Source organism: Nomascus leucogenys, chromosome 11 (genome assembly GCF_006542625.1).
Source record: "Nomascus leucogenys isolate Asia chromosome 11, Asia_NLE_v1, whole genome shotgun sequence".
Taxonomy (NCBI): Eukaryota; Metazoa; Chordata; class Mammalia; order Primates; family Hylobatidae; genus Nomascus; species Nomascus leucogenys.
The window spans coordinates 53,555,646-53,583,534 of record NC_044391.1 but is presented as its reverse complement, the minus strand read 5'-3'; the positions used below and the strand labels follow the sequence as shown (position 1 = coordinate 53,583,534).

The 27,889-nt window shown below is 44.4% G+C and overlaps 1 protein-coding gene across 4 annotated transcripts; it reads left to right on the top strand.

Annotated features, from left to right (window-relative positions):
• OS9 (OS9 endoplasmic reticulum lectin) lies at positions 1-27,889 on the top strand. Of its 4 annotated transcripts, none has more exons than XM_003252748.4 (15): positions 35-369; positions 796-972; positions 1,826-1,889; positions 2,011-2,087; positions 2,324-2,422; positions 22,099-22,309; positions 22,431-22,532; positions 22,751-22,851; positions 23,032-23,080; positions 24,198-24,286; positions 24,474-24,752; positions 25,324-25,513; positions 26,432-26,596; positions 26,739-26,851; positions 27,133-27,889. In XM_003252748.4, exons 1-15 carry the CDS (start codon positions 208-210, stop codon positions 27,256-27,258), a joined length of 2,004 nt encoding a protein of 667 aa, XP_003252796.1. In that variant the 5' UTR covers positions 35-207; the 3' UTR covers positions 27,259-27,889. The 4 variants fall into 4 exon arrangements, with proteins under 4 accessions (XP_003252798.1, XP_012365754.1, XP_003252796.1 ...); XM_030822336.1 differs by having other exon boundaries at positions 22,428-22,532; XM_003252750.4 differs by lacking the exon at positions 26,432-26,596 and having other exon boundaries at positions 1-369.

The window sequence follows — 27,889 nt, the reverse complement described above, 5'->3', positions numbered from 1 at the left end:
CTGACCAATCACGGACGGCGATTGATATTTCTACTCGTCGTGATCCACCTCCCCGGGGCCTTTGAGCCACGTTTACAAATAGGAATAGGGTACGTGGGAGGGATAGAACGTACAGCCAATAAAATCATGTGGCGCCGATGGGCGTGTTGAGGCCGCTGCCTGGCTTAGGGCGGAAACAGATTCTCTGGATAAGAAGGGGAACGAAAGATGGCGGCGGAAACGCTGCTGTCCAGTTTGTTAGGGCTGCTGCTTCTGGGACTCCTGTTACCCGCAAGTCTGACCGGTGGTGTCGGGAGCCTGAACCTGGAGGAGCTGAGTGAGATGCGTTATGGGATCGAGATCCTGCCGTTGCCTGTCATGGGAGGGCAGGTGAGAGGCGTATAAGGGGCGAGGGTCCGGGCAGAAGAGGAAGCGGGTAAGAGATAGAGGAAGAAGGGCAGCTCCAGAGTCTGGGGCTGGAGCCTACGGGGAATCGGGAAGAGCAGGTATTGCTTTTACGGTGACCCCTGGGGGTCGTAGACTGAGACCCATTCTCTGGGGGCCAGGAATTGGGAGAGGTAGGGCTTCCCGCTGTCAACCTTCAGGTCTCAGTTTATGATAGAAACACTCGGACTCCGCCCCCGTGGAGAAATGGGAGCGCCCTCTCCCCTCACCCATTAAATACAGCTGGAGGGCTTGTGGCTTATTCTGTCTTCGACTGAGCTCTTCCCCAGGGTTTGAAGAGGGATTTCGTTGTTCTTCCTGATCCCAGCCTTTCTTTGCTTCTTTGCCCCCCGACCCTCTCTTCTTTCCCAGAGCCAATCTTCGGACGTGGTGATTGTCTCCTCTAAGTACAAACAGCGCTATGAGTGTCGCCTGCCAGCTGGAGCTATTCACTTCCAGCGTGAAAGGGAGGAGGAAACACCTGCTTACCAAGGGCCTGGGATCCCTGAGTTGTTGAGCCCAATGAGAGACGCTCCCTGCTTGCTGAAGGTGAAAGGGACTGGGTTAGATAGAATGAGGGCTTGGAAACTAGCAGTTCATCCGAGAACTGGAGTCCAGTGAATGAGGCAGGATCTAGGGGACCTGTAGTGGTTAAGAAGACCACTGTAGGAGTAGACAGATTACACGGACAGGAAAGAAGCAAAGAATCCTGCAACCACTGATGAAACTTTGCTGAATGTAGGAGCAGGTTAGGATAGAAGATCTCAGAAAAGGGCTAAAGCAAGATTGAGGGTCTGCGTGGGGTAGGAGGAGTACTTCCTTAAGCCTACCTGCTAAAGTCACCCCTTGCCCTATCACTCTGCTCCAGTATCCTGTTTTATTTTCATCGTAGCACTTTTCATGATCTGAAATCATATTTACTGAATCAGTTTGTTTATTTTCGGTCTGATTCCCCGCATTAGAATGTAAACTCCATGAGGTCAAAGAATTAATCTTGTTCACAGTTGTATTCCCAGTGGCCAGAACAGTGCAAGGAATGTTCAAGAAGTTCAATTAATATTTAATTTTGGGTTCTTCTATGTTTTCCTAATATGATTGCTTCAGGGATACCATAATTTCTTATCTTTATGGAGGGCAAACGAGGATTTAAAAAATCTTTTAAAAGGGAGGAATGGAAAGACCACAAGTGGAAAACAGACTTTAGAGATATCTCTCCAAGTCACAGAAGGAAAGCAGCCCTCCCTCCTTACTGGCAGTCTGGAAAATTGACAGTGGAAGTGAAGGGAAGATAATTGAGTGTGTAAGTAGATGAGAGGTTATGTGTCTTGGAGCCAGGAGACTCTGGTTCCAAGAAAAGACATCTGCACTCCATCCCCCTGATTGCTTATTTTTTAATTGTCAGACAAAGGACTGGTGGACATATGAATTCTGTTATGGACGCCACATCCAGCAATACCACATGGAAGGTAACTCACTCCTATATTTTCCTTAAGCCCTTAGCGTCATATCATGGAAGGTAACCTGCCTCCCCAGTTCCTTTCTCCTCCTCTTAAGAGTAACAGTGCTTCACTGTGGCTTCTCTTGCAGATTCAGAGATCAAGGGTGAAGTCCTCTATCTCGGCTACTACCAATCGGCCTTCGACTGGGATGATGAAACAGCCAAGGTGGCAAGAGTGTGGGATTCGGGGAGAAAGGGTTCTGGCTACTGGCTGAGAGCCCTGACAAGAAGGGGAGGGTCAAGATTAGCTGATCTGTTTCTTGGGGCTTGGTGGCCATTAGGACAAAGTTTCCTGGGGCCTGGGGGCACAGGCCATTCTTTTGTCTCTTTGGGGACGCAGTGCCGTCCTTCCTCTTTGCTATCTTTCTCATGTCCCCCTTTCCTGCCTCATGTCTTCTCCAGGCCTCCAAGCAGCATCGTCTTAAACGCTACCACAGCCAGACCTATGGCAATGGGTCCAAGTGTGACCTCAATGGGAGGCCCCGGGAGGCCGAGGTTCGGGTGAGTCTTGAGAGAGGGAAGTTGACACTCCCACAGGGACAGTTCAGATTCTAAGGGAAGAGGGTTGCATCTTATAGTCGGGGGGGTCCCTCCCAGACCCTAAATCCAAAGTTTAAAACATATTTCCAGCCGGGCGCAGTGGCTCACGCCTGTAATCCTGGCACTTTGGGAGGCCGAGGTGGGCAGATCACCTGAGGTCAGGAGTTCGAGACCAGCCTGACCAATATGGTGAAACCCCGTTTCTACTAAAAATACAAAAATCAGCCGGGTGTGATAGCGGGTGCCTGTAGTCCCAGCTACTCGGGAGGCTGAGACAGGAGAATTGCTTGAACCTGGGAGGCGGACGTTGCAGTGAGCCGAGGTTGTGCCACTGTGCTCCAACCTGGGTGACAGAGCGAGACTCTGTCTCAAAAAAGGAAAAAAAAAAGCAAAAAAAAACCCACATTATTTCCAGGCCGGGCACGGTGGCTCACGCCCGTAATCCCAGCACTAGATATCTCTCAAAACTCTCCTATGCCTTCCTGTGGTCGGTACCTTCACTCTTGCCTGCATCCCTGCGAACAGCTTCTTTACAAGTGCTTCTCATCTAGTGGTCCTTAGCTGAGTGGAGGCAGGCATATAGAATGCAAAAAGTTCCTTGGGTGATTCTCATGTATTCATACACACCTGTAAAGAATTACATGACACCTGCCAGAGTTATCTTTCCATAATGCAGATTTGTACCTGCCGTTGTGTGCTGGTAAGTGTTGGACCCCCAGATCCCTATGGGTGTGGGAGGGAAGCCCTGATTTGTAATGTTCGCCAATGTCTGTGGTATAAATACTCCCATGATGTGCAAGTCAAATGATGTCAACTGTCTTGCAACATTCTCCAAAACTTACCAGTTGGCTCCAACACACCTGTAAGTCTGCATCACTTCTCTGTTCAGTCCTGAAAAACCTTCAATGTTTCTGCCTTGCACAAAGGCTAAGATCCAAATGTTTCAGCACAGACCAGGGTGGTGGCAGTGGAGGTGATGGGAAGTAGTTGGATTCTGGGTATATTTTGAAGATAGAGCCAATGAGATTTGTTGATGGTTTGGATGTGGGATAGAATCATGGATTACTTCAAGATTTTTGGCTTGAGCAACTGGAATGATGGAATTGTAATTTACTGAAGTGTGAAGGAACAGGTTTGGGGGAGGAAATTAGGTTGGTTTTGGATATTGAAGGTTGAGGTGCCTTTAGACATCCTAGTGGTGATGTCCAGTTGACAGTTGGCTCTGTGGTTCTGGAATTCAGGGACAAGTTCTGGGATAGAAATATAAGTACTCACTGTATTTCTGCCACACTGGCCTTTTTCTGTCCTTCGAACCAGTGGGCCTCATTGTTCCCTCTGCCTGGAGCAGACTCCTGCAGATCTTTGAATAATTGGCCCCATCCCCTCATTCAGGTTATATTCAAGTGACAACTCCCAGGGAACCTAACATAAGCAAACAGACACACACACACACACACACACACACACACACACACACACACACGCACCCTATTGCTCCTGTCCTGGTAAGCATCCACAGTGTTTTGCATTCTTCAAAGCAGGTATCATTACTTGAAATTATTGTATTTGTTTAAGTTTAATTTCTGTCTTCCCTCACTAAGATAAGCTCTGGGAAGGCAGGGATGATGTCTGTCTTGTTTTCTGCTGTATCCACAGCTCCTGGAACAGTGCTTCACTCAAATAGGTACCTAGAAATTATTCACTGAATGAATGAAATGACTGACAAGCCAGTTCTAATGTCACCTTTCTTGATTAACCCAGAAAATTAGTTAGTTGTGTTCCTTCAGCACTTAATAATACAAGCATCCACACACATATATAATCCGTTATAGCACTTACTTCATTGTATTCTAGTTATTCCGTTGGGTGTTTGTATCTTCAGTAGGCCAAGAACTGAGGTCAAGACTGCATAGCTTCCTCATATGTGGTGAACATATGCCCTGTGCCGAGCACTAATAGAAACTAGGAACAAAAAGGTGGATGACACCTAGTCCTGCTCTCAGGAGACATGTTAAATGAACAGCCACATTTAACTGTGAAACTGTGAAAAGGAGGCCTCTTGGGAAAAGTGACCTTTGAACTGACATTGGAGGATGAGGAGTTAGACTAGCAGATGGAGAGGATGGCAGAGGGAATGAGAGGGCATTCCAAATGGAAGGTGCGCTAAGTGTAAAAGGCCTGGAGACGAGGCAATGGCCTATCCCAGGAACTGACAGATATTCACAGGGACTGAGGGGATAATCATGGGAAGAGGAGTGTAGGAGATGAGTCTGGGCACTTGGTAGGGGACAGGTCATGAAGGGCTCTGTAGCTATGATGAGGAGTTTAGACAATCCAAGAGACAGTGGTTGGGGGAGGCAATGAGGTATTTGAAGCAGAATGATGACACATTCAGGTTTGGAATTGAAGGCCCACTCTAGCTGGAGTATAGCAAAGATTGAGAGCTCACTTACGCAGCTGCAGTAATCCAGGTATGAAATAAAAGTGGCCTGGGGATGAAGAAATGTGAATATTTGGAGAGAGATTTAGGGGGCAAAATCAATAGAGTAAGAAGGAGTCAAGAATGATTTCCAGGCTTCTGGCTTGTGCAGTTAGATAGACGGTGATTCGTGTTACTGAGATAGGTATAATGGGAAGAGGAGTAGGTGTGGTGAAGGAAAATGGTGAGTTTGGCTTTGAATATGATTTTAATGGCTGCTAGGCATTCAAGTAGAGATTTCCAGGGAGGCTGTGGATCTCTGGGTCTGGAGTTTAGCACAGAGATCTGAATTGAACCCAGAGGTGGAGAGTCGTCCTTGTATCAGCCATAACTGAAGCCAAGGTATGGATGAAATCCCCCAAAGAAAACAGTATCTAGTGAGAAAAGTGGGATGGAACTTCAAGGAAGCCATCACTGAGAGCATGGGAAGAAGAGGGTTTTGCCAGAAGAAAGGGCCAGAGAGAAGGCTATGGTGACGTGGAAACGAGGAAGGACATATTTCAAGGGGAAATTGGTCCATGGTGTTGGCTGTGTCTGAACCTTCAAGGAAGAGGAGGATTAAAAACTGCTTATAGGCAATCATAGTCATTATTATTTTAATAAAGGCAAAACATGTACATGGAAATAAAAAATTCAGACAGTAGAGAAGAGAGCCAGATGGAAAGTATAAATTCTCTACTTCCAGGCACCCCTGACCAATCCTTTGGTTGGACTTAATTTTGAGGTCATTGGTGATCTTTGCTGGGGCAATTTGAGCAGAGTGGTGAAGATGAGGTGTTGAGAAAAGTGGTGAAAAAGTGGAACTCTGCTGGGCGCGGTGGCTCATGCCTGTAATCCCAGCACTTTGGGAGGCCAAGGCAGGCAAATCACTTGAGGTCAGGAATTTGAGAACAGTCTGGCCAATATAGTGAAACCCCATGTCTACTAAAAATACAAAATTAGCCGGGTGTGGTGGTGGGCGCCTGTAGTCCCAGCTACTCGGGAGGCTGAGGCAAGAGAATTGCTTGAACCCAGGAGGCGGAGGTTGCAGTGAGCTGATAGCGCACCATTGCACTCCAGCCTGGGTGACAGAGTGAGACTGTCTAAAACAAAAGAAAAAGAAAGTGGAAATCTTTGAAGAAGTTTGGATATGAAGGGGAGATAAAAGGTAAACATTAGTGAGAGGTGCTGGGGGGTTGAGAGAGGAGGCATTCTGTGGTTGGTGTGTGTTTTAAGATGGAACAGACTAGAACATGTTGAAGGCTGTTGGGTGAATGTTAATGGAGAGGAGGAGAGGGAGGTCAAGGTATAGTAGAGAGAATGTGAAAAGAATGTGGACAGGGCTGGGATGCAGAACCCTGGGAGAGCAATTTGCCTCAAAAGGAAGGTCTAGGGTGGTAGACCAACTCAGTTCTTATAAAGTAAGATTCTAGAGATATCAAAGATTTTTTTAAGTTATAAAACATACAATTATACAAAAAAAGTCATAGAGACCCATAAATTCACTGCCAAGTTAAACAGATGTTAATGTTTTGCCTGATTTGCTTCAGATCTCTGGTTTAAAAAAAGGAATAAAATGCTCGTGCTAATAGCTAAAGCCCACCTTCATATTTAGTCACTCTCCCTCCTCACCAGAAACAACCACAACCCTCACTGTGCTTGTTTTGTATTTTTATTACTGATATATATATTACAGACAATAGATAGTGTTTTGTGTTAAAATTATACATCAGGAGTATCAACTTTTTTTTTCACTGATCAGTGTGTTTGCCATTCCATGGCATGACATGGAGCTCTGGTTGAGTGATTTTTTTTTTTTTTTGAGACAGAGTCTTACTCTGTCACCCAGGCTGGAGTACAGTAGCACAATCTAGGCTCACTGCAACCTCGGCTTCCTGGGTTCAAGCGATTCTGCTGCCTCAGCCTCCTGAGTAGCTGGGACTATAGGCGCCCACCACCACGCCCAGCTAATTTTTGTATTTTTAGTAGGGAAGGGGTTTCACCATGTTGGCCAGGCTGGTCTTGAACTCCTGACCTCAGTGATCCACCCACCTCGGCCTCCCAAAGTGCTGGGATTACAGGTGTGAGCCACTGTGCCTGGCCTGGTTGAGTGATTTTAATGTCTGTATTGTGTTTCATTGCTTACTTACCCATTCCTCTGTTGATAAACAGTTGGGTTTCAACTCTAATGCCCTTATACACAGTGCTGCAATGTAGGTCTTATTGTGAGTGTACAAGCATTTCTCCAGGGAAATACCTAGAAAGTAGAATCACTGGGTTATAGGAGTGTATGTTATTGGTGAATTCAATTTTTTGTTTGTTTGTTTTGTTTTGTTTTTTGAGATAGAGTTTCACTCTTGTTGCCCAGGCTGGAGTGCAATGGTGTGATCTCGGCTCATTGCAACCTCCGCCTCCCAGGATCAAGCGATTGTCCTGCCTCAGCCTCCCGAGTAGCTGGGACTACAGGTGCCCGCCACCATGCCCAGCTAATTTTTGTATTTTTAGTGGAGACTGGGTTTCACCATGTTGGCCAGGCTGGTCTCAAGCTCCTTACATTGTGATCCATCCGCCTCAGCCTCCCAAAGTGCTGAGATTACAGGTGTGAGCCACCACGCCTGGCCCTCAATTTTTTTAGTGATTGAAACAATATATAACCTAAAAGTTATCATTCTAACAGTCTTTAAGTGTACAATTCAGTGGAAACATTCACAATGTTCTATCACCATCACTACTATTTCCAAAACTTTTTTCATCATTCCAAACAAAAATAACTCCTATTTCTCCCTCTTCCAGACTCTGTTCTACTTTCTGTCTGTATGAGTTTCCTGTTCTAGGTACTTCATATGAGTGAAATAATACAAGATTTGTCCTTTTGTGTTTGGCTTATTTCACTTAGCATGGTGTTTTCTTTTTTTTTTTTTTTTTGAGACGGAGTCTTGCTCTGTTGCCCAGGCTGGAGTGCAGTGGCACGATCTCGGCTTACTGCAAGCTCCACCTCCCGGGTTCAAGCCATTCTCCTGCCTCAGCCTCCCAAGTACCTGGGACTAAAGGCGCCCGCCATCACACCTGGCTAATTTTTTGTATTTTTAGTAGAGACGGGGTTTCACCGTGTTAGCCAGGATGGTCTCGATCTCCTGACCTTGTGATCTGCCTGCCTCGGCCTCCCAAAGTGCTGGGATTACAGGCTTGAGCCACTGTGCCCGGCCAGCATGGTGTTTTCAAGGTTCATCCATGTTGTAGCATATATCAGAATTTTATTTCTTTTTATGGCTTAATCATGTTCCATTGTCTGTATATACATTTTGTTTACCTATTTGTCAATGGATGGACACTTGGGTTGTTTTCATCTTTTGGTTATTGTGAATAATGCTGCGATGAACATTGGTGTACAAGTATCTGTTTGAGTCCTGTTTTCAATTCTTTTGGGTCTGTACCTAGGAGTAGAATGTGCCTTATGGTAATTCTAGGTTTAGTTTTTTGAGGAACTGCCAAACTGTTTTCCATAGCAGCTGCATCATTTTACATTCCTAGTAGCAGTGCACAGGGTTCCAGTTTCTCCATACTACCTCCATCACTTATTTTCCTTTCTTTTGTTTTCTTTTTCTTTTTTTTCAATAATAGCCATCTTAATGGGTGTGAAGTAGTATCTCATAGTGGTTTTTGATTTGCATTTCCCTAGTGATTAATGATGCTGAACATCTTTTCAGGGGCTTGGTGACCATTTGTATATCTTTTTTGGAGAAATGTCTATTCAAATCCTCTGCCCATTTTTGAATTGAGTTGGTTTTTGTTGGTGAGTTGTGAGAGTTCTTTATGTAATAAATTCTGCATATTAATCCCTTATCAGATCTATGATTTGTAAGTATTTTCTCCCATCCTGTGGTTGCCTTTTTACTATCTTTTGTTTTGCTTTGTTTTTTGGAGATAGAGTTTCACTCTCGTTGCCCAGGCTGTAGTGCAATGACACGATCTCAGCTCACTGCAACCTCCGCCTCCCAGGTTCAAGCGATTCTCCTGCCTCAGCAGTGTCCTTTGGTGCACAAAAGCTTTTAATTTTGATTTCCAAGAGTTTTATAGTTTTAGCTTTTAAATTTAGGTCTTTGATTCATTTGAGGTTAATTTTTTTTTCTTAGAGATGGGGGTCTCGTTATGTTGCCCAGGCTAGCCTCAAACTCCTGGGCTCAGGTAAGCTTCCTACTTCAGCTTCTGAGTAGCTGGGATTATAGGGGTGTGCCATTGTGCCCAGATGATGATTTTGAGTTAATTTTTGTATATGGTGTAATTTTTGCATATGGTCCAACCTCATTGTTTTGAATATGGATATCCAGTTTTCCTGGCACCATTTGTTGAAAAGACTGTCCTTTCCCCATGGAATACTCTTGGTATCCTTACCAAAAATCAATTGACTATATATGTGAGGGTTTATTTCTGGCCTTTCTATTCTATTCCATTGGTAAATATGTCTGTCTTTTTGCCAGTATCACACTGTTTTGATTATAGTAGCTTTGTATTAAGATTTAAGTCAGGAAATGTGAGTCCTCTAACTTTGTTCTTTTTTTAAGATTGTTATGGATATTTGGGATCCCTGGAGATTCCATGTGAATTTTAAGATTTTTTTTTTCTATAAAAAACACTATTGGATGCCTTTCATTTCTTTTTCATTCCTAATCACTCTAAAACTTCCAGTACTATGTTGAATAGAAATGAAAAGAATGGCTATCCTTGTCTTGTTCCTAATCTTAAGGGAGAAGCTTTCAGTGTTTCACCATTGAGTATGATGTTAGCTGTGGGTTTTTCTTATATGGACTTTATCAATAACTGAAGACATTCCCTCCTATTCCTAGTTGATTTTTTTTTACATGAAAAGGTTATTGAATTTATCAAGTCCATTTTCTGCATCAGTTGAGATGATCATGTGGGTTTTTTCCCCTTCATTCTATTAATATAGTATATGACATTGATTTACCTATGTTGAACCATCCTTGCATTCTTGGAGTGAATCTAACATAAATCATGATGTATAATGCTTTTAATATGCTGCTGAATTTGGTTTGCTACCACTTAGTTGAAGAATTTTGCAACTGTATGTATAAAAGATATTAGTCGCCGGGAGTGGTGGCTCACACCTGTAATCCCAGCACTTTGGGAGGCCAAGGCAGGTGGATCATCTGAGGTCAGGAGTTTGAGACCAGCCTGGCCAACATGGTGAAACCTCATCTCTACTGAAAATACAAAAATTACAGGCATGGTGGCGCACACCTGTAATCCCAGCTACTCAGGAAACTGAGAAAGGAGAATCGCTTGAACCTGGGAGATGGAGGTTGCAGCAAACCAAGATCGCACCACTGCACTCCAACCTGGGTGACAGAGCAAGACTCATCTCAAAAAAAAAAAAAAAAAGATATTAATCTATTTTCTGTAGTATTTTGTAGTAGTATTGTCTAGCTTTGATATTATGGTAATGCCAGCCTCACAGAATAAGTTAGGAAGGCATTCTTTATATAAATTTCAGATTTAATTATTTGTCACCTACATTCTTTCTATCTATACTTTGTCTTTTTGTTTTGTTTCTAGTGCTTAAATGAATTTTAATTTAAAAAATTTAAATTCCAATATAGTCAAACTTATCAGTCTTTTTCTTTATACCTTGTACATCTTATGTCTTTAATCCTTTCATATTTACTATTCATCTATTTTTTTAGGTTTCTAAAAAAAGTAGAAAAGCGTGAATAGAGTTTCTCATACTTTGGACTACAATTCAGTAAAAATTTATCTTAATGTGTGTTATAAGGTTAGGACCTAGATACACCTATTTTCCACAGTTGCCCCAGCACTGTTTATTGAATAGTCCATACATTCCTCTCTGATTTGTAATGCCTCCTCAGTTATTTACCAAGTTCTCAAATATATGTGCATTTTCTTCTTGGCTTCTCTTTTTTTCCAATAGTCTATCTATTCCTATGTCATTACCACATTGTTTTAATTACTATAGCTTTTTCATAAATCTTGGTATCTGGTAGGATATATTTCAAAACTGTCGGGGCTATCACTGGCCAAGTTCTATTAAAACTCCTTTTGGGGATTTTGGTTGGAATTTAATTTTAGACTGATTTGGAGAGAATCGATACTTTATAATATGAAGTCTTCACACACTATGAACATGTTTGTTTCCATTTACTTGTTGTCCTATATTTTAGTAAAGTTTTAATTTTCTCTAAAAATTCTTCTACGTCTTATGTGAGATTAGTCTTAGATACCTTATAGTTTTTATTTTTGTCTTGTTTGTGTATGCATATATTTCAAACATACAGGACCTCATAGTTTTAGATGCTATTTTAAGTAGCATCTTTTACAAATTTCATTTTCTTTATTATTATTATTTTTTGAGATGGGGTCTTGCTCTGTCATCAAGGCTAGGGTGCGATCTTGGCTCACTGCAGCCTCTGCCTCCCAGGTTCAAGTGATTCTCTACCTCAACCTCCCGAGTAGCTGGGATTACAGGTGCATACCACCATGCCCGGCTAATTATTGTAATTTTTTTAGAGAGGGGTTTCGTCATATTGGCCAGGCTAGTCTCAAACTCCTGGCCTCATGTGATCCACCGTCGGCCTGCTAAAGTGCTGGGATTACAGGCATGAGCCACTGTGCCTGGCCAAAAATTCCGTTTTCTGATTGTTGCTGGTACATGGTCACATTATTGGTTTTACATATTGATCTTATACTCAGCAACTTTTTTTGAACTCTTTCATTTTTAGTAGTTCACAAATTCTTGTAGATTTTCTGTATAGATAATTATGTCATCTGCAAGAAAAACAGTTTTGGTTTCTTCCTTTCTAAGTCTTATACATTTCATTTTTCTTATACCTCGAGTGCAACAGAAGTGGCAATGATGGGCATCTTTGACTTGTTTCTGACTTTAAAGGGGATGCTCCTGAAGTTTCACTGTTAGCATGATGTTTTCCTGCAGGCTTTTTGCAGATACCTTTTATCAGGTATGTGAAGTTCCATTCTGTACCTAGACTGCTGGATATTTTCACCATGTATAGGTGTGGAATTTTAACACATGCTTATTCTGTGTCTATTGAGATAGTCATATGGTTTTTTTAATATTAAAAATGTTAAATTAATTTACTTTTTTTTTTTTTTTTTTGAGACGGAGTCTCGCTCTGTTGCCCAGGCTGGAGTGCAGTGGCGCAATCTCGGCTCACTGCAAGCTCCGCCTCCTGGGTTCACGCCATTCTCCTGCCTCAGCCTCTCCGAGTAGCTGGGACTACAGGCGCCCGCCACCACGCCCAGCTAATTTTTTTGTATTTTTAGTAGAGACGGGGTTTCACCGTGGTCTCGATCTCCTGACCTCATGATCCTCCCGCCTCGGCCTCCCAAAGTGCTGGGATTACAAGCGTGAGCCACCGTGCCCGGCCAAATTAATTTATTTTGTAGTTTTTTTTATTCTTTCATTTCTGGGATAATCCATGGTCATGAAGTTTTTTTTATACATTGCTATATTCAGTATCCTGATAGTATAATTACCTTTTACAACTATTTTCATAAGTGAATTGGTCTATAATTTTCTGTTCTTGTACTTACCTTGTTTTTATATAAAGTTGCATTCACTTCATAAAATATCTTGAGGAGCTTCCCTCTTTTTCTGCTCTGTGGAGCAGTTTGCTAAGATAGAGATTATTCTTCAAAGGTTAGGTAGGGTCGGTTGTGGTGGCTCATGTCTGTAATCCCAACACTTTGGGAGGCCAAGGCAGGAAGATTGCTTGAGCCTAGGAGCCCAGCCTGAGCAACATAATGAGACTCCTGTCTCTCAAAAAAAAAAGTTTTAAATTAGCCTGATGTGGTGGTGTACACCTGTAGTCCCAGTTACTTGGGAGGCTGAAGCAGGAGGATTGCTTGAGTTGGAGAGGTTGAGGCTGTTAGGAGCTGTTATCATGCCACTGGACTCCAGCCTGGGTGACAGAGCATGACTCTCTGGGAAAAAAAAAAGTTAGATAAAATAAATCCTCCCCATCCCCACAATATGCTACAAAACCGGTATATTGTGGGGATCGTTGTTGCTACTGATTTAATTTATTTAAAGATTGTAAGGCTTTTTCAGTTTGCTGCATCATGAAGCTTTAATAAAGTATAATTTCATGGGCCATTATTCATTTGTCTAAATTTTCAAATGTATTAGCATAAAATTACAGGTTTTCTTGTTTTTTAATAATCTCTTTTTGTAAATATGTCCTCTTTTGCATTCCTAATATTGACTTTGCCTTTTCTCTTTTTTCTTGATCTATGTTGCCAGAGGCTTGTCTACTTTATTAGTCCAATAACCACCTTTTGGTTTTGTTTATCCTCTCTGTTGTCCATTTAGTATTTCACTAACATCATATTAGTCCATTCTCACATTGTTATAAAGAAATACCTGTAACTGGGCAATTTATAAAGAAAAGAGGTTTAATTGTCTCACAGTTGTGCTGGCCATACAGGAAGCATAGCAGCCTCTACTTCTGGGGAGGGTTTAGGAAGCTTCCAATCATGGTGAAAGGCAAGTGGGGAGCCAGAGTCTCACATGGCGGGAGCAGGAGCAAAAGAGAGAGGGGGGACATGCCACAACCAGATCTCTTGAGAACTCACTCACTGTCACGAGAAAGCACCAAGGGGATGGTGCTTTATGCGCCACCATGCCTGGTTAATTTTTGTATTTTTAGTAGAGACGGGGTTTCTTCATGTTGATCAGGCTGGTCTCGAACTCCTGACCTCAGGTGATCCACCTGCCTCAGCTTCCCAAAGTGCTGGGATTACAGGTGTGAGCCACTGTGTCCTGCCACATGTTCATTATTTTATCTTTGTTATTTCCTTCCTTCTCCTTTCTTTGTGTTATTCTGATTTCTTTTTTTTCTAACAACTTGAATTTTTTTAACATTAAAAAATTCTGGCCAGGCATCATAGCTCATGCCCTATAATCCTATCATTTTGGGAGGCCAAGGTGGGAGGATCACTTGAGGCTGGGAGTTTGAGGCCAGCCTAGGCAACACAGTGAGACCCTGTCTCTATGGAAAAAAAAAAAAACATTAGCCAGGTGTGGTGGCATGTGCCTGTGGTCCCAGCTACTTGGGAGGCTGAGTTGGGAGGATCTCTTCAACCCAGGAGGTCAAGGCTACAGTGAGCTATGAACACACCACTGCACTCCAGCTTAGTGACAGAGCAAGACATCATCTCAAATTTTTTAAATAAAAAATTCTATATTAAATGTTCTGAATAGGCATCACATTCACATAACTCAACTATAGAAATGCTTAAAAGGTATACAGAGAAAAGTTTTAACACATATTGTCCTTCATTAGCCTCTTTCCATCCTTAAAGAAAGGTAACCATTGTTAATTTCTTTATATACTCTGAGATTTTTTTAAAAGCACATATAAGCATATATCTTTGCACTCTTTCTAAATCAGTATATATATAAAACCTTACTTGGGCCAGGTGTGGCGGCTCATGCCTGTAATCCTAGCACTTTGGGAAGTGGAGGCAGGAGGATCGCTTGAGGCCAGTAGTTTGAGACCAGCCTAGCCAATGTAGTGAGATCCCATCTCTACAAAAAAATATTTAGCCAGGTGTGGTAGTGTGTGCCTGTGGTCCCAGCTCTCAGGAGGCTGATAAGGGAGGATCTTTTCAGCCCAGGAGGTGAAGGTTGCGATGAGCTGTTGTCATACCATTGCACTCCAGCCTGAGCAACAGAGTGACACTGTCTCCAAAAAAAAAAAGTCATCCTTATTTCTGCATATAGTTTCTGTTATTCTGTTATATAGCTGTATCATTGTTTATCTAAATAGTTCCCTGTTGATGGACATTTAGCTTGCTTTAAATCTTTTATTAACACACAAGTGCTGCAGTGAATAATCTTGTACTTACAGAGGATATGTAAATTGAGTTCCTGGAAGTAAGTTTGTGTAGTTTTGCTATGTGCTGCACTAAGTTTGTGTAATTTTGCTATGTGCTGCCAAATCACTCTGCTTAGGTAGATTACTTTCACTCCAACAACGTATGGGAATGCTGATTTCCCTATAGCCATGCCAACCCGGTATATTTTTAAACTTTTGGATTTTGGCCAATCATCAGCTAGGCATCAGAGAAAGAATGATTTCTTAGTGTGGTTTTAATTTGCATTTCTCTTAAGAAAAAAAATGTCTGATTTTACTCATTTAAGGGTTGTCTCTACTCCCTTCTTTACTCTTTTCTTTCAGCTATCCAAATTCTTTGCTCATTTTCCTAATGGCTTGCTGGTCTTTTTCTTGTCAATTTATAAGAACTCTATATAGTAGAGATATTATCCTTTTGTCTGTGACATGAGTTGCAAATATTTTTATAACTTCTTCAGCGAAATGCTTTTCAATCTGTCTTCTCTCTTAATTATACACTTAAAGCTCTGCATTTCACTGTGAGTACTATTTTGGTTGCATCCCTCAAATTTTAATATGTGGTGTTTCCATTTTCATTATGGTTTCTACGTGCTTCTGAACTTATTTAGAATTATGCTTAATATATTTCTAAACAAATGTGTTTTGCTTTGTTGTTTTTATATGATTGCTATTGGTTTCTAATTTTATGCCATTGTGTCAGTGATTCTTTTGGTGATTGTTGAGACTTTCTTTTTGATGAATTTTTAAAAAATTGTATGTTTGTGCTTGAAAGCATGTCTTTTCTCCAAGTAAGCAGTTCAAGATGCTCACTGTATTGTTCAGATTTTCTACAATTTTATGTGGAGTTGACTAGTGATCATTTAAAGAACTCTGTTAATGTTCCCACTGTGACGGTGGATTTGGCAATTTTGTTAATTTTTTATTTATATGTTTTAAGGCTATGTTTAATTTTGAAATTAAATAATTTATAGGTTTTCTAATGTTGCACCAACTTTGCATTCCTGAAATGAACCAAATGTGGTCATATATATTGTCCCTGATGATCCCTTTTTTTAAATTATTATTGTTATTTTTTTGAGACAGAGTCTCACTATGTCACCCAGGCTGGAGTGCAGTGGCATGATCTCAGCTCACTGCAACCTCCACCTCCCAGGTTCAAGAGATTCTCGTGCATCAGCCTCCCAAGTAGCTGGAATTACAGGCGTGTGCCACCATGCCCAGCTAATTTTTGTATTTTTAGTAGAGATGTGGTTTCGCCATGTTGGCCGGGCTGGTCTCAAACTCCTGACCTCAAATGATCCGCTCGCCTTGGCCTCCTGAAGTGCTGAGATTACAGGCGTGAGCCACCTGCACCTGGCTGCGGGTAGATTTTTAACTACTGATTCATTTTCTGAAGTAGTTTTAGGGATATTCAAAGTTTTCTATTTCTACTTGGGACAGTTTAAGTTTTCTTTTCAGGAGTTTGTTCATTTCATCTGACTTTTAAGATTTATTGGCATAAAGTTCATTATATTCTTCTATCTTTTTAATCTCTGTGGCATCTGTAATTAGGTTCCTCTTTTCATTCCTCATGGGTTACTTTTGCATCACTCATTTGTTACTGGTCAGTCACATCAGAGGTTAGTCAGTTTTATTAGTTTTTTCAAAGAAACAACTTTTGGCTCTGTTGAGCTTCTTTATTGTATTTGTTTTCGATTAATTTCTACTCTAATCTTTATTTTCCTTCCTTCTACTTTTCTAGGTTTATTTTGCTGTTTGTTCAACTTCTTGAAATGAATGCCTAGCTCATCCATTTTCAGCTTTTCCTCTTTTATATCTCATAAATTTGTCTCCAACTATCTATATATCTCTCACAAGTTTTTAATGGCTATTTTAAATTCCTTATCTAATTATTAAATAGATAATACTTTCCCATGATACAAAATCCAGAAAGTATTATTTAAAAGGTATGTAATGAAATATTTCCCGGCTGGGCACGGTGGCTCATGCCTGTAATCCCAGCACTTTGGGAGGCCGAGGCAGGCGGACCACCTGAGGTCAGGAGTTCAAGACCAGCTTGGCCAACATGGTGAAACCCCGTCTCTACTAAAAATACAAAAATTACGGGGTGTGGTGGGGCATGTCTGTAGTCCCAGCTACTCAGGAGGCTGAGGCAGGAGAATCGCTTGAACCCGGGAGGCAGAGGTTGCAGTGAGCCGAGATCACACCACTATGCTCCAGCCTGGGCGACAGAGCAAGACTCCGTCTCAAAAAAAAAAAAAAAAAAAAAAAAAAAAAAAAGAAATATTTCCTTCCCATACTTGCCTCTCATCTGCTCATTTCCCATTCTCTCCCCTCCATCCCTGCTCCAGCCCCACAGGTTATCCCTGGTCTTAGTTTTGCATGTATCCTTCCAGCCTTTTTGTGTGATTACAAACAATTATGAATGGAGATTCTTATTTCCTTTCCCCTTTATTTATAAACAATATATAGTAAATTAAACACACTGTTCTATACCTTGCTTTTATTTCTCTTGACAATAAACCTTAGAGATCCTTCAGTGGCACTACATCTTTTTTTTTTTTTTTTTTTGAGACGGAGTCTTGTTCTGTTACCCAGGCTGGAGTGCAGTGGCGCAATCTCTGCTCACGCAAACTCCACCTCCCGGGTTCAAGGGATTCATCTGCCTCAGCCTCCCGAGTAGCTGGGACTACAGGTGTGCGCCACCACACCCAGCTAATTTTTGTATTTTTAGTAGAGACAGGGTTTCACCATGTTGACCAGGATGGCCTTGATCTCTTGACCTTGTGATCTGCCCGCCTTGGCCTCCCAAAGTGCTGGGATTACAGGCATGAGCCACCATGCCTGGCCCTTTTTTGTTTTTATAGCTGCATAAAATTCCATTGTGTGTTCCACCATTTTGTAACCATTATTCTACTGGTTGAAATAGTCCCCCCGCAATTCTTTTGTTATCACAAATGATTATTACATTGTACATATATGCATGTGTAAATGTATCTTACATATAATTGGGCTGGGCACAGTGGCTAATGCCAATAATCCCAACACTTTGGGAGGCTGAGGAGAGAGGATCACTTGAGCCCAGGAGTTTGAGACCAGCCTGGGCAACAGAGCAAGACCCTGCATCTATTAAAAAAGAAAAGAAAGTAGGCAAAAAAAAGCATAATTGCCAGGTGCAAGTTATGGATATTTAAAGATTGTCTTTTTTGAAACTTTTTATTACAGAAACTTAAAAACATATATAAACTCCCTACAAAGGTGTATCTGTGGTTCCCTGTCTTTGGACGCATGGGATGGTATTCCTGTTCTCTGTTTCATTTATTTTTGTCCTAGTCTGTGTTCTTTCCCTCTGCTGGCTCTTGGTTTAGTGTGTTCTTCTTTTTCTAGTTTCTTAAGATAGAAGGGTAGATTATGGAGTCAAGATTTTGTTTTTAAAAAATGGATGTTCAGGCCGGGCGCGGTGGCTCACGCTTGTAATCCCAGCACTTTGGGAGGCCGAGGCGGGCGGATCACGAGGTCAGGAGATCGAGACCACGGTGAAACCCCGTCTCTACTAAAAATACAAAAAAAAAATTAGCCGGGCGTGGTGGCGGGCGCCTGTAGTCCCAGCTACTCGGAGAGGCTGAGGCAGGAGAATGGCGTGAACCCGGGAGGCGGAGCTTGCAGTGAGCCGAGATTGCGCCACTGCACTCCAGCCTGGGCGACAGAGCGAGACTCCGTCTCAAAAAAAAAAAAAAAAAATTGATGTTCATAGGTATAAATTTCCCTCTAAGCACTACTTCAGCTGCATCCTGTAAGTTTGGATATGTTATGTCTTCATTTTCATTCATTTTTGAGTTATTTTATAGTTTTCTTTTGATTTTTTTCCTTTAACTCATTGGTTACTTAATGAGTATATTGTTTAATTTCTACATAGTTCTGAATTTCCAAATTTTTTTCCTTATTCATTTCTAATTTTATTCCATTATGGTCAGAGAACATACTTTGTGTGACTTAAATTCTTAATTCTTTGAACATATTTATTAATATAACGGCTACTTTTAAGTCTTTGTGAGATCCAACATCTGGGCCCTCTCACGGGTGGTTTCTGTTGCCTGCATATTTTCCTATATATGTTTCATACTTTACTGTTTCTGCATGTTTCATAATGGTTGTTGAAAACCAGACATTTTAGATAGTATGTTGTAGTAACTCCAGATAGAAATTCCTGCCCTCCACCCCATGGCTTTTGTTTGTTCATTTGTTCAGTGACTTGGCTGAACTACTTGCGTTCAGTCTCACAACATGAAGCCTCTAGTGTGTGTTCTCAGGGTGCACAGTCTTGGCCCTGCACACAGCCACACTAGATGACAGTGGTTTCAGCAGGCTTTTTGACTGTTTCTTTTGTGAATTTGTTAAGCCACCTGCCTCTGCCAGTATCACCCCCAGCTGTTAGGCTCCATTCATTGCCAACTAATTGCTTTATTGTTTTTGACATGTGGGGCATAAGTTGTTCCATAGTTTAGTCCAGTTAATTGTGGGCCCCTTTGTCGGGCTAGTTTTTGAGGGCAATATGTAGGTTTGTTCTGAGTCCAGGACGGCTCTCAGTTGCCCTTTCCCTGGTTCTCTCTGTTAAACTAGCCGTCCCAAGGTTTAGCCTGTTGCCATCACGGAGCAATCAGCCTCCTTTTAATTGCCTCCTGCCAAAATCTCTACATTTTGGAAGTGCCTATAGGCTTGAATTTCCCCATACTCTGTTTCATATTAAGTCAGGTCCTTTGGAGAATGTTTTGGAGCTCTGTGTTCTTATGGACTGTCTGTCCCCCTGGGCAAAATCCCCGAGGCCCTGCTCTGGAGTTGGGGTCAGGAACAATGGCTTGCTTCCCTTGGAAGGACATTCCTGCTTTATGAGCAGGGAGCTAGGCAGGGATGACAGCCTCTGCTCTCTCGGTTTGCATCTCTTTTTGTGAAACCTCCACTCTCTGAGCAAGCTTCAGTGAGGGCGTTCAGGGCCCTGATACTTTTGTCCCACTGCACTTGAGGTAAAGCCTCTGCCCTGTGGGTGGGGCTGAGTGGAGGAAGGAAGCCCTTGATCTTTTTCAGGAATTTAGTTGCTGTATCTTGGAGCTGGTGGCCCTCCTGGTAAAATACCATATACCATATCTCATGACTGGATGTTGAGAGAATAGGAAGTCCCTCCCCCTCCACCGCCCCACCCCACCTTTTTTTTTTTTTTTTTTTTTAAACTATGCTCACCTGCTGGAGTAGAGCTTTTGTCTAACTGAGCTGTGGGGTGGGGGTTTGGGGCATAGAGTGAGGGAGCAGGTCATGGTTCAAGTGCTGCAAATTCTCACTATTCAAGATTTAGTAGCTGGGCATGGTGGCTCACACCTGTAATCCCAGCACTTTGGGTGGGACGATTGCTTGAGCCCCAGAAAGCCTGGTCAACATAGCGGGACCCTGTCTCTACAAAAAGCTTGTAAAAATTAGTTGGATATGGTGGCACACACCTGTAGTCCTACCTTGCGAGGTTGAAGTGGGAAGATCACTTGAACCTAGGAGGTTGAGGCTTCAGTGAGCTGTGATCATGCCACTGCACTCCAGCCTGGGTGACACAGTGAGACCCTGTCTGAAAAAAAAAAAAAGATTTAGTAGATTTTCTTGAGTAAACATTTCCTCATTCGTTATATGTCCTTAGGAAAATTTCCCAAGAGTTTAAATGCTTTGTGTTTGTTTGTTTGTTTGTTTGTACTGAGACAGAGTTTTGCTCTTGTTGCCCAGGCTGGAGTGCAATGGCGCGATCTTGGCTCACCACAACCTCAGCCTCCTAGGTTCAAGCGATTCTCCTGCCTCAGCCTCCTGAGTAGCTGGGATTACAGGCATGCGCCACAAGGCTGGCTAATTTTGTATTTTTAGTAGAGACGGGGTTTCTCCATGTTGGTTAGGCTGGTCTCGAATTCCTGACCTCAGGTGATCTGCCTGCCTCGGCCTCCCAAAGTGCTGGGATTACAGGTGTGAGCCACTGCGCCCAGCCATGCTTTGTGTTTTTAAATTTTCATCAGTTATGGAGTTTCCCTGTGGAGTGTGCGAAGTCCTTCATGCTGCCATTTCAGAAGTAGGACCTCTCCCACTTTTTGTTTGTTTTGAGACAAGGTCTTGCTTTCCACACAGGTTGGAATGCAGTGGCATGATCATAGCTCACTGTAACTTTGAACTCCTGGGCTTAAGGGATCTTCCTGCCTCAGTCTCCCAAGTAGCTAAGACTACAGGTGCACACCACCACACCTGGCTAATTTTTAAAAATTTTCTGTGGAGATGAGTCTCACTATGTTGCCAAGGCTGGTCTTGAATTTTTGGCATCAAGCCATCCTCCTGCCTTGGCCTCCCAAAGTGTTGGGATTACAGGTGTGAACCACCAGCCTCTCTTACTTTTAATAGTTATTTTAAAAATTAGAATATTGCATGCTTAATTTATCAAAGGCCAATCAATATCTTTACCCTCTTTCTGAATGATATAAGAATCTTAGAATTGTTTGAAGATTTTTACCATATGCACATATATAAAAAATACATATTTGTACACAAATATATATACACTTTAAAAAAAATACAAGCCAGGCCTCGTGGCTCATGCCTGTAACCCTAGCACTTTGGGAGGCCAAGGTGGGCGGATCGCCTGAGGTCAGGAGTTAAAGACCAGCTGGGCCAACACGGTGAAACCCCATCTCTACAAAAATACAAAAATTAGCCAGGCATGATGGCAGGTGCCTGTAATCCCAGCTACTCGAGAGGCTGAGGCCGGAGAATCGCTTGAACCCAGGAGGCGGAGGTTGCAGTGAGCTGAGATCATGCCATTGCACTCCAGCCTGGATGACAGAGCGAGACTCCATCTCAAAAATAATAATAATAATAATACCTATATAAAGGAAATAAAAGTATATATATATACACACACACAATATTTATACAAAGCAAGAATATGAAACACAAATTGGTTACCTACAGTTAAGCTGCCTGAATTCAGTTCTTGTTTTTACCATTTAAAAACTAGTCAACCTGAACAAGCGCCTTAACTGCATCACACCTGTTTCTTGAGGCACGAAGTTGAGATACCAATATTGCCTCACTGGGTCTTTGTGATAAGTGAGCCAATTTATGTAAAGTACCATATGCATAGTGTATGCACAATGCTTGACAGATAATCAGTGCTTAGTAAAAGACACCTGCTCTAATAACTACAGCAAATTATTGTTGGTGATTAAGTGTATTCACCCTTTCTGTCCTGGCAGTTCCTCTGTGACGAGGGTGCAGGTATCTCTGGGGACTACATCGATCGTGTGGACGAGCCCTTGTCCTGCTCTTATGTGCTGACCATTCGCACTCCTCGGCTCTGCCCCCACCCTCTCCTCCGGCCCCCACCCAGTGCTGCACCCCAGGCCATCCTCTGTCACCCTTCCCTACAGCCTGAGGAGTACATGGCCTACGTTCAGAGGCAAGCTGGTGAGTAATTAGAGAAGGAGGAGAAGAAGGGGAGATATGGGGGCAGGGGGTGGCAAAAGACCAAGTATTGAATAGCCAGAGGAATGTGTTCCTGGCCTGCTTGCATGCTGTTTCTCAGTAGACTCAAAGCAGTATGGAGATAAGATCATAGAGGAGCTGCAAGATCTAGGCCCCCAAGTGTGGAGTGAGACCAAGTCTGGGGTGCCACCCCAAAAGATGGCAGGTAGGACCTTGTTTCACCTGTTCCGTGAGACTCACTTCCATGTCTTCCCTTCCCCTGATCTTACTGTCCTGACTGACTGGTAGGGTGGGGTGGGGTGGAAAAGTACCATGGGCCCTCATCCCTTGGTGATAGAGGAGGGGAAGGGACCCCATCCTATTTGCTGCCTTCTGTCTCACCCCTCCTGTCAGATCAATCTCTCCCTGTTCTCTGTACCCTAGATGCGAGCCCAACCAAGGATGACAGTAAGGACTCAGATTTCTGGAAGATGCTTAATGAGCCAGAGGACCAGGCCCCAGGAGGGGAGGAGGTGCAGGCTGAGGTGAGACCAGCTGCCTCAGAGGAGTGGGATGGGGATGGGGAGGGTCACTGCAGCTGGGGCCATTGTGAGGAGACCTACATCTACCTAGGGATGCAAGGATATCCCCAGAACCTTTGCCTTCATAGTATGGAGGGCATGAACAGGCTTTCATACTTGGCTCTCTCCTTTTCTCCTTGTTAGGAGCAGGAGAGCACTGAGGCAGCAGATTCAGCTTCAGGTGCTCCCAGTGGTGAGTGAACCTTCCATGTCTCCTTTACTGAATGTATTTTAGGATTGGCAGGGGTAGGGATGGAGGGGAGAGCTAAGCACTGGGAGGGAGGTTGGGTAGCCAGGCCAGCAGCAAATTCATTTTTATAGTAGTTAATACTCTTTGTAGACAGCACTGCTATTTTAGCAAGGTGGCAGAACACAGCGGCTCCACCACTTGGTGACTTTGTAATTCACTTAACCTCAATTTTCTTACCCAAAAAATGAGGGTAATAACCCCTACTTTAGAGGGTTGCATGAGATTAAAAGAGAATGCATCCATAATTCATAGTAGAAGGCCTGGAACTGAACAAACTAAATGGTTAATATTTGTGGAAAGAGGAGAAGTGTTCCAGGGAAGACAAGCCCTTAGCCCTAGGATCTCCTCTGTAGTCCTAAAAGCTAGAGTGACCGCCAGAAGGGCCTCAGAAGTGCATGGAAGAGTGGGGACTTAGCAGGTTGTTAGCATCTATCTCTCCTACCAGAGTGTCCACCTTAGGACGGTGCTCTCTGCAGGCAAATGTTTGCCCTTGTCTCACTGTCACACAGGTAAATCCTAGTGGCAGGGACCATGTCCTTCCTTGGTCTCTCATTACCTGTACTTAGGAATCCAGAGAGAATTTAGGAGTGCAGTAGCGCACACCTGTAATCCTAGTTACTTGGAAGGCTGACCCAGGAAGATTGCTTGAGCCCAGGAGTTCAAGATCATCTTGGGCAACATAGTAACACACCATGTTGAAAAAGAAAAAGAGCCGGGCACGGTGGCTCATGCCTGTAATCCCAGCACTTTGGGAGGCTGAGGCAGGTGGATCACCTGAGGTCAAGAGTTCAAGACAAACCTGGCCAACATGGTGAAACCCCATCTCTACTAAAAATACAAAAATTGGCTGGGCGTGGTGGCAGGCGCCTGTAATCCCAGCTACTTGGGAGGCTGAGGCAGGAGAATCACTCGAACCCAGGAGGCAGAGGTTGCAGTGAGCAGAGATTGCACCACTGCGCTCCAGCTTGGATGACAGTGCAAGACTCCGTCTCAAAAAAAAAAAAAAAAAAAAATTTAAATACAACAGAACAGGTTCATGATTATTATTCTTTCATCTCAGATTTTCAGAACAACGTGCAGGTCAAAGTCATTCGAAGCCCTGCGGATTTGATTCGATTCATAGAGGAGCTGAAAGGTGGAACAAAAAAGGTATAGGCCGTGCTTAGGGAATGGGTAGAACCCACCTCCCAACTGCGAGCATTTGAAAAACTACCCTGACCTGGGACTCAACTCCTGGGTCCCCCAGTACCACACACCTGCTACTGTTTGTCTGCCCCCGACCATGTGTCTCTGTTGAAACCCCAACTGTCTTTCTCCCCACTCCCTACCCACCTAGGGGAAGCCAAATATAGGCCAAGAGCAGCCTGTGGATGATGCTGCAGAAGTTCCTCAGAGGGAACCAGAGGAGAAGGAAAGGGGTGATCCAGAACGGCAGAGAGAGATGGAAGAAGAAGAGGACGAGGATGAGGATGAGGATGAAGATGAGGATGAACGGCAGTTACTGGGAGAATTCGAAAAGGAACTAGAAGGGATCCTGCTTCCGTCAGACCGAGACCGGCTCCGTTCGGAGGTGAAGGCTGGCATGGAGCGGGAACTGGAGAACATCATCCAGGAGGCAAGCCCAGCTCTTCCTCCTGTTGCTTCCACAGCTGCCTGGTCCCATGGAGCAGGACAGGCTGACGGGCTAAAAGAAACAGAGGGCACAGCACAGGGCAAGGACGGGGCACTTGGAAGTGGTAGCTGTTTCCCTAATTAATCGGGGCTGTTGGGGAAGGGGGACCAGAGAGAGGGACAAGACTTAAATATCAGACTCTCCGGCCGGGCGCAGTGGCTCACACCTGTAATCCCAGCACTTTGGGAGGCCGAGGCGAGCAGATCACCTGAGGTCAGGAGTTCAAGACCAGCCTGGCCAACATGGCGAAACCCTCTCTAGTAAAAATGCAAAAAAGTTGGCCAGGCGTGGCGGTGGGCACCTGTAATCCCAGTTCCTCGGAAGGCTGAGGCAAGAGAACCACTTGAACCCAGGAGGTGGAGGTTGCAGTGAGCCGAGATGGTACCACTGTACTCCAGCCTGGGTGATAAGCAAAATTCCATTTCAAAATATCAGACTCTCCTACAGAGCCCAGCCTGCTGGCTGCCTCCACGCCCCAGACCCTTGACTCACTCTTGTCTCTTGGGTATTCCAGACAGAGAAAGAGCTGGACCCAGATGGGCTGAAGAAGGAGTCAGAGCGGGATCGGGCAATGCTGGCTCTGACATCCACTCTCAACAAACTCATCAAAAGACTGGAGGAAAAACAGAGTCCAGAGCTGGTGAAGAAGCACAAGAAAAAGAGGGTTGTCCCCAAAAAGCCTCCCCCATCACCCCAACCTACAGGTGAGAGCAGTCAGACAAGAAGGAGTAGCCCAGTCCGTTGTTTTCATCCCTCAGCTGGTCCTGTTCCCAGAGGGGACCCTGTTCCTTCCCTTCTGAGGGTGCTCATTCTCTCCCCAGTTGCTGGAACACTGTCCTCACTTGTGCCTGCTTCCCACCACCATCATCCCTTTGCGTGCTTACCTCCTATTCATCCCTCTGGGAAGCAGCTTTTAGAGCATATCTGCTTGTTTTCTGGTTTGCTCCTGTACACCCAGTGCCTAGCACTCTGCCTGGCACACAATGGATGATCAGTAGGCAGTAATTGAATGCTTGCGAGTCTATATGCTGAAAACCACTTTAGGACTTTGCACCAAGAGAAGCCCCAGCTGTCAGGGCATGAATAGGAGAGCCCAGCTGCACATGAGCCAATAGCCTGTATAGACTTTAAATTATTTCTTCTTCTTGCATCCCCTTGTGTCCATTTCATAGGGTCCCATGGGTGTGGACATCAGATATTCTAAATCGAATGTTCCAGTTTCAAACCTTCCATTCCCACTCTCTCTATAAACATTGAAATATCTTTAAAGTCCCAACATATGGAGGAGGAGACCACACTTTTCCAACCTGCTTCTTCAAACAAAACTTTGTTGCTGCAGGTGGCCTGAGTTTGGCTTCAGAAAACATTTGTTTTCCTATAGGTGATGGGCAGAATTATTGGGTAGGGTGGGAAGATGGAAGGCTGCAATTGGTGGAGGGAGCTCTACAGGCTGAATTGGGCGGTGGGGGGGGCACACATTTTTTTGAGCCCTGGCTCATATACATGTTGAGATGGAAGAGCTGCCAAAGCCAATTGATGTTTTAGGAGGAGATGACCCCCACACCCCTAACCCTGGAGTCACGCCTCTGCTTTGTGTTTCCCTGTGTGTCTCCCCCTCTAAGAGGAGGATCCTGAGCACAGAGTCCGGGTCCGGGTCACCAAGCTCCGTCTCGGAGGCCCTAATCAGGATCTGACTGTCCTCGAGATGAAACGGGAAAACCCACAGCTGAAACAAATCGAGGGGCTGGTGAAGGAGCTGCTGGAGAGGGAGGGACTCACAGCTGCAGGTGGGCCCTGGAGGGCGGCTGGACCCAGCGCTGTCGGAAGGGCAAGCTGCCGGAAGTGGAGGGGCTGGGATCAGTGGGGCAGGGGGCCTGCCCTGAGGCTCCCAGCCATCCTCTCCTCTCACTGCATACTGCTCCTTTCCAGGGAAAATTGAGATCAAAATTGTCCGCCCATGGGCTGAAGGGACTGAAGAGGGTGCACGTTGGCTGACTGATGAGGACACGAGAAACCTCAAGGAGATCTTCTTCAATATCTTGGTAAGAGGCTTCTACCCCCAAGTCCTGGCCCCTAGCCCTCCTGTCCCCAGCCCACCTGGAGTGGAGGTGCGGGCTTGCCCCAGCCACGCCATTGCTGAGCTTCCATTTCCTGATCTGTAAGACAAGGCTGGGGTTCCAGTGGCTCAGAGTGCTGCCATGCAGGAAGGAGCCCCTCAGGACATGGGTGTCCTCATTCCCTGCCTTCCCCCAGCCGCCTGGCCCAGGACTTCCCTGGGCTCGACCGCCAGTAGCTCCAGCCCACCTCTAGCCTCTCCCACCAGGTGCCGGGAGCAGAAGAGGCCCAGAAGGAACGCCAGCGGCAGAAAGAGCTGGAGAGCAATTACCGCCGGGTGTGGGGCTCTCCAGGTGGGGAGGGCACAGGGGACCTGGACGAATTTGACTTCTGAGACCAACACTGCACTTGACCCTTCACGGAATCCAGACTTTTCCTGGACTGGCCTGGCTTCTCCCCACCTCTCCACCCTGGAACCCCTGAGGGCCAAACAGCAGAGTGGAGCTGAGCTGTGGACCTCTCGGGCAACTCTGGGTGTGGGGGCCCTGGGTGAATGCTGCTGCCCCTGCTGGCAGCCACCTTGAGACCTCACTGGGCCTGTGATGTTTGCTCTCCTGAACTCTCACTCAATCCTCTTCCTCTCCTCTGTGGCTTTTCCTGTTATTGTCCCCTAACGAGAGGATATTCCCTGCTGCCTACCTGGAGATTTGGTAGGCTCTTTTGAGTGGAGGTGGGTGGAGAGAGCAAGCAGGGCAGGACACTTAGCAGGCACTGAGAAAGCCTTAGTGCTGTGTGGAGTCGCTTTATCCCCTTCTATTGAATTGCCTTGGGACTTCCTTTTCCCTTTCCCTGCCCACCCTGTCCCCTACAATTTGTGCTTCTGAGTTGAGGAGCCTTCACCTCTGTTGCTGAGGAAATGGTAGAATGCTGCGCATCACCTCCAGCACAATCCCAGTGAAAAAGGAGTGAAGCACCCACCATGTTCTTGAACAATCAGGTTTCTAAATAAAGAACTGGACCATCAA